Here is a 7,250-nt window from a genome sequence, read left to right as displayed (position 1 = left end):
TTCCAGCCCCGCATCTCTATGATTCTATGAACTAGACACTAAGGACTAGATAGAGCTTATTGCAAGGCACTGAGAAGAGTTTTGGTACCTTCTATCACTGACTGACATAAGTGCAACTGGTGGCACCTTCTCAAACAGAGGTCAGACTCCAGGAATGACAGGAGAGGGGCTGATGATCTCATAATCATTTTTTCATATTTAACTACAGTGGACTGTTGTCAAGGCTTCCACCTAAAATACTACCTGGGTTGAAATCCAGTAGAGTTCTAGGACTGGGTATGGACAGAACTCAGATAGGCATAGTGATGGGTTTAATAATACATAGTTAGAGAAACAACAGGAGCTGCCTAGCAGGTAACCAGTATTCAGATCAGCTATTTTGTATCTTTATAGCTGTGCCCCCTATCTCTCCTGTAGTTTCATCTTGTCCTTGTATTTTGGGACATCTGCATTTTTAACTGCTTAGCCCCACAAGATAGTTTCTCATAAGGCACCTTGATAATGAAGTAGGCATTTGTGATTTTAAAAACTGAAAAACTATATTTATAAATGTTATAAAGGAGCGGGCAAAAGAAAAAATGAGTAAAAGCTAACACATACATCAAATACCCACAAGAGTTGTCCACAGTCCTACTTTTTATGGTATTTGAGGAATACAAAGGATTCTAAATGTTCAGATATATTTGCTCTTGGAGGCAGGTATAAGCATTCGCATGTTATTTTTATATATACAGCTTATCTTCACATTATTTACCTGAGTCTTTTGAGATACCTTTCAATTATTCAAAGCCTGCAAAGAAAGGGGTTTTAAAATCCCAGTAGATTTTGTAGAGTAAAACATCAACAAAGCATGTATTAACATGTTAAAAAAGTTTATTTTGATGATGATATGCACACTGTTGACTATACAAACGTAGAGGTAGACACAACTCCAGGGACCTTCTTGCATCTTCAGGTCTAGGACTTTATAGGCTTGTTTCAAATATAGCAGAAGCACAAAGATCAGGGTACAAATGTGTTTTACAAGAAGACATGAGGGGCACAGCAGGAAGAACTGAATTACTTTTGCAACTCTCTAAGTTTACACAACCCATATATAGTCCATCCATCCATTATTCACTCCTACTAGTGCCACATCGCAGCTCTTAGTAGAATAGATTAATTAAAAAATAATAGCTTTAGTCCTTGACCTGGGAATCTATTTTGTTATATTAACAGTGGATGTTCACACTTTTTCAAGAGACTCTACTTGTGCTTGTAGGAAATAGTGATGACAATTGTTAGAAAAACCCAGCTGTTTATTTGAAAGCAAGCAAACTAAAATATTGTTACCTCAAAGCTCAAATTCACAAAGGACTGTATATGATGTAGTAGGGCAGTGCTCAGCCTAAACTTCACAGGCTGGATATAGTCCACAATCTGCTTTCTGAAACACCTACAGTTGTTAAATGCTTTAAAGATACGTCTCCTTTCCCTTTTTCCCCATCTTTTTTTTATATTTTAAAGTTGGACACCAGCCTTGTCTTGTCCCATCTTCAGCCGTTTCCATTTGATCTTACATGTGGTTCCACTACCATGAAAGCAATAATATTGATTTTAGGCATGAAGGAAATACATTAATCCATGGGACTCCCCAGTGGTCTGGACATTTGGCTGTGGGAAAGAGGTAGCAGTGTTAATTGCCCTTGATTGGCATTAACAGCATCAACTGTGTTACTATTCTTTGGAAGCCACTGCTCCCCCATCACCAAATCGCTGGACCTGTGGGGAACTCCACAGGATGGATGACATGGCCCTGTGTGCCAGATCATGCTGGCATGCAGGGCTGGGCTGTGGCCTGCACATGGGGTTGCTTCACAGCTAGATCCAGCATACGGGGTTAGACTGGTGTACAAGGGTGCTCTGTAGCTGGTATTGCACTCATAGACTAACAACTGTATGCCATCCGCCCAGTACATGGGACCAAATGGTTTGAGAGCACCACTACTCCAGAATTTTGATCAGTGAACTGGCAGATTAAAAGGATTTAATTCCAGGATACATTGCTACATGAATTTGGCAAATTCATTTAACCTACATGCCTTAGTTTTCTTCTCCACAGAAGAATGGGTTTATCCACCTTTCTAAAGTCCTTTGGTGCCCTCTGATGAAAGACACCTACAAGCACAAAATACTTTAGATGCAAGTTTCCATAATAGATGTTCTATCACAACAGAAGTGATAGAAATAGCCAGATCATAGATTTTCAGAGTAGATGGAAAATAGAAATTCTACACTTCAATGTGAGACCCTAACAAGCATGGCATTTATGTAGTAGCTAAGCATACACTAATCACAGAAACAAGCTTTTTCTTTCATGAATTATAATAATATGTAATTGCTACTGGATGGAAGAAAACCAAGCAAGACACCAATATAACTCACATGATCAATAAAATACTTTAAATTAGAGAAGCAGAAATTTAGAGTTACAAATGTAACTTCCTATCTATTCATTTATTCCTCAAAATAGCCTCTCATATACCAGTTTCTTACATGTAAAATAAAAGTGCAAGATTCAAAGTCTGCCTGTGTCCTTAAACTAACACAGCTACAACCTATACCCAAGATTTAAAGTAGTTGACCAAAAAAATGAATTAAGAAAATGACAAAACAAAAACCCAGTGCATTTCTGTCCTTGTAATTCATCAAAGCCCAAGCCTGGACATATTCTGGAAAGGTTGTAAGGCCTTCTTATTTAGGCAGGCTTTCAGCTGGCAGGATTTGGAGTACTGTCTACGGAGCTTATTTTATGATACACCATTTTAACGCTTTTATAATCTATCTAGTTTATACTGTAAGCCACTTAGAGACTTTTTTAGGGAAGGCAGCACAGGCACCTAATAAATAAATAAATAAATAATCCTCTTTTCTTTGATTGCAGCTGCCTTGAGTTCCTTTATCAACTTAATTAGCAGTTTGCCATTACTAATGGAACAATAATAGCACGACATACATTTTAGGCATTTTAAATGCCTTCACTGGAAATATGAGTAATTTCAAATTATATTATTTTCCCCCCATTTCTGCAGTCAGATCACAGCTTCTGCAATCCTCAATCCCTGGTGTATGGCATGGTTTAGAGTACTTTTTATTAACCATTCACATTTAATTGTGTTTATTTCAGGTTCCAACAAAGCTTAACTATCAAGCTGCAACCTCCCTACAACCTGGTAGAGATTAGGAGAAGAATTCAAAGAATGTTATAATTTGCCTATGTTACAAGAAACAGTACCCTCAGGTTGTTGACTCCATGACAAGTTCTGTTCAGTGAGCACAACTTTCTTCCATGACCAGTTAGCAAAAGCACTGACCCGCCTTCTTCTGCTGTAAAGAGGTAGCTAGCTGTGTTGTTTGAACTCAAGCAGAAGGCAGGGCTTGTTGACTAACCCACTCAGAACAAATCTGAATGATTCTTCAAGGTGCCACTCTGCCTTGCCTTTCCTGTTGCAAATAATCACACTCACTAGGAATTCAGAGGGGTCTCCCCGTTCTTTATTTCAAGCCCCAACCACTGTTATTGGCAAAATGTGCAGTACATACTCTTCTGCCACCGGTTTCTTTCATCCTGAGAGATATCCAGCCTAGTAAGTGTCATCAACCAGGCCCCGCAGGAATGATTATCAGGTGAGCACCTATTCTGAGAAGTCTACCCGATCTTAGGTATAAACTATGGCTCTGAGCAGCTTAACAGCATCAAGACACGGACAAAATTAGTACTGTCTACCAAGAGTTTTTAGGTGCCATGTAATTACACAGCAAACATGTAAGGACTTTGAGGATCTCTGATCCACATTAAGCTAATATTTGGATTTAGGCCAGATGCACTGTGACGTTGTAACAGGGATGGGCAAAATATGGTCCACAGGCTGCATTTGGCCCAGTAACTGCCTGAATCCAGCCCGAAGCTGCCCCCAGTGCTCCACGAGGCCACCCCTCATCTGCTCCTGCCAGGGCAGCCCACATTCCTGTCAGCCTGGGCCCCAGTGCAGCTTCTGGCAGGGCTGTTCCCAGTCCTGCTGCAGTTGATCAGACACTGCTCTGCTCCCAACTCCAGTGGGAACTGCCCAACTGAAGCATCCCATCAGCCCATCTGAAGCAGTGCAGCAGGGACAAGAGTGGGAGGAGCTTCCGCTGGAGGCGATGGGAGCAGAGCATCACCCAAGTGGCTATAGCTGCACTGGGAACAGCCCCACTGGACTGTGTATGCCGGCCAGCAACCCGTGTTCTGCTCCCCTTGCTTCCAGCTGTGGCTGCTCCGGGAGGGCAGGGGGGAAGTCAGCTGGGCGGCTGCTGCCCAGTGCCTAGAGCTCCAGCTCTAGCTCCCAACTGCCTTGCACACCTCCTGCCCACCCAGAGATGAGGCCACCTACAGGCCATCAGAGCAGGTGAAAGGCAGCCAGGAGCCACAGTTGGAGTTCCACGCACTGGGCAGGAGCTGCCCAGCTGAAGCTTCTCCCCCTGCCCACCCAGAGTGATGTAGCAGGAGCAGCAGTTGCAGCAGGAGGCAAAAGGAACAGAACAGCCCTGCTGGCCCAGGCTCTGGCCAGCATGTGCAGCTTCCGGTGGGGCTGTTCTCTCTGTGGCTGCAGCCACCTCAATGCTGCTCTGCTCCTCTCACCTCCCAGTGAGGGTGTAAGCCCGGCCAGCTGCAGCCAGACTGGGAACAGCTCCACCAGAAGCTGTGTGCTAGCTGGGGCCTGGACAGGCAAGTGCCAGTGGGAGCAGGACATGGGCTGGGACACAGGGTTTGGCCCCATGCAGAGTGCTATAGGGGCAGCCACTGACCTGCTGAGCTCTACTGCACATGCCAGCCATCTCCCCCTCCCTTCACCACCAGCTGGCTACCAGACAGTCCCCTCATCCCCGCCACAATCCTCCTCCCCTCCCCACCCACAGGGCAGGGCGTGCAGGGAGCAAATCATGCCAGTCCCACTCCTGAACACTGCTGTTCCCTGTGCACCCAAAGCCCAATAGGGAGCTTTGGTGAGTTGTTGGGGGGTGGGGAGGGGGGTGGTGACCCAGCCTGCAACAGCTCATCAAAACTCCTTATGAGGCCCTCGGGCCCAAATAATTGCCCACCCCCGCTTTATAAAACAAACACCTCAAGTCCAATATTAGCTGCCATAGAGATTCTCAAAACCCCATGTTCAGTCCTGAAGTACCTAGCTGACAGCAGATCTATCAACCAAGAAGTACCTTCTTATAAAATGGTGCTAGTTATTTAGATTGTGTAACTCATCTGAGATGAAAGACTGTGAGAGATATTCTTTTACCATATTTTTACTAATATTGTCACAAATGTATAAAGACCCATATTTTCCCTAGCTTTGCTTGAAACTACCTAAAATCATTGATCATGGAACCAAAGCAAAGTTTGTGATGTGTCAGCTTCTTTAGCAACTTCTCTGCTCAAGAAAAAGTGCTTTTTATCCACCAACTATTTAATTTATGTCACAAGCGTACGATTAGTGTGCATTCCATTGTTTATTAGAAAATGCTTTCTGAGTTTTACATCTGTATCACCTCAATAAAACTATACAGAATGAGCAACTAGTACTTCTGGGATTACCTCCTGAAACCCCTCACATTGAAGCTAGCGTACATTTCTTTTAAAAAAAGTGTTACCAACAATCATCAAAATGGTCAAAATGCTTAACAGCTAAAACAAAACAGTAGAAGAGGGCATCTCAGAAGATTGTTTTAGTAGCAGTCATAAAATATGCGTAATATAGAAATCCATGTTTACTTGGAAAAACTGTGTAAGTGGCATTTCACAAAATCTCAAATTAAATCTGCTTAGAGTTTTTGTAGTTGAAGTCACCTTGGTGATTGTTTACTGATAATTTGCTAGTATAATAATGTTAAATAGAATCTGCATATCATTTTATAATTAGATTTAAAATGTTACAACTTTTCATAAAAATAGTCCAACAACTATTTTCTTTCTTTTCAAGAGGAACAATGAGCATTATGGGCAACATACATGTATTTCAAACAAAATGATTAAACTCTAATTGAAATTTTTAACAACTTTTGACCATTCAAGTGCTATGGTCCCTATATACACATTCCTATGCAGCTAAAAAAAGATGTAGTATACAACTGAGCACACAGCCACCAAACTGTAAGATTACAAAATTCTCAGACTATAAACAGCAAATTGTACCTTACTCATTTAATTAAAAATAGAAGACTTAGACTATTTAGCAAATAAAACAGCACACTAGTGTGCTATATGTTAAGGCATATCTTTAAATGCGCACTTTTCATCTCTAACAAATTATTTACAATTGCTACCAAGTGAAAGGAACAATATAACTGTTCTGCATAACCGAGAAAGAAATACAAAATCTCTGGAAGCCTACATTTTGAGTACAAAATTAACCTTCAGTTCTTACGTTGGAATACTATACATGGTATAAACAGTGATTTCCCCCACTGCCCTACAGAATCTCCTGAGGATTTCTCAGAGCTGGAGGTAAGTTTGAAGGTTTTGCTTCTTCATCGAGTAGTACCAAATCTTCAATGTCTCTTCCTCTGTACTTTCTTTTGCAGATCTTTACAATAACTTTTTTCTTCAGGAATAATTTTAAAGCTTCCCTTGAAGCAACTGCTTTGGCATTTTCCTGACTTTTTCCACATCCAGTACCCAAATAGACAGATTTGCACCTCAGTTCGCAAACTACATTTTCCTGAGTGCTCTTATTTTGAGGCAAGTCTGCAAGTTCCTTCAGTGGAACAAAAGCAACATCTAAGGTAGCTTTTACAGACTGAATGGATGAGTTCAAGAGTTCTGCATGATTTACATTAGGACTAAAGCCTCCAACAGCAACCAATTTCCAGGCTACAGCTTTGTACAATCTATTAAAAAAAGGCTGTCTTTCCTTTGCATCTTCACTGGTTAAAGGCTTACGCAGTACTTTAGCAGAACTTTCGCTTGCTTGTGACCCAGCCTTGGAAGCCAAGAGTGAAGCACTTGCCTGTGATCCACTCTTGGAAGCCAAGAATGAACCGCTTGCCTGTGATCCGCCCTTGGAAGCCAACAGCATTGGAATGCTCACCTGTGAACCAGTCTTGGAAGCCAACAGCATTGGTGTGCTTGCCTGTGACCCACTCTTGGAAGCCAATGGTGCCGGAGCACTTTGTGAAATTCCCTTGGAAGCCAGCAGTGACGTGCCTGCTTGCAAACTGCTCTTGGAAGCCACTGG

General features: G+C 42.2%; 1 protein-coding gene across 1 annotated transcript in view; it reads right to left on the bottom strand.

Moving 5' to 3' along the window:
* Window positions 1-5,507: 5,507 nt before the first annotated feature.
* Window positions 5,508-7,250, bottom strand: part of CDKN2AIP (CDKN2A interacting protein) — a 13,133-nt gene continuing 11,390 nt past the window's right edge. Inside the window, exon 5 of the mRNA XM_019534350.1 lies at window positions 5,508-7,246. Within this exon, the coding sequence (XP_019389895.1) occupies window positions 6,486-7,246 (761 nt within the window). The 3' untranslated portion in view covers window positions 5,508-6,485. The remainder of the gene's footprint in view (window positions 7,247-7,250) is intronic.

The sequence above is a fragment of the Crocodylus porosus genome, unplaced genomic scaffold, assembly GCF_001723895.1.
Source record: "Crocodylus porosus isolate Cpor-Errol unplaced genomic scaffold, CroPor_comp1, whole genome shotgun sequence".
Taxonomy (NCBI): Eukaryota; Metazoa; Chordata; order Crocodylia; family Crocodylidae; genus Crocodylus; species Crocodylus porosus.
Note: the sequence above shows the minus strand (reverse complement) of the source record. Positions and strands in the feature narration are given on the sequence as shown.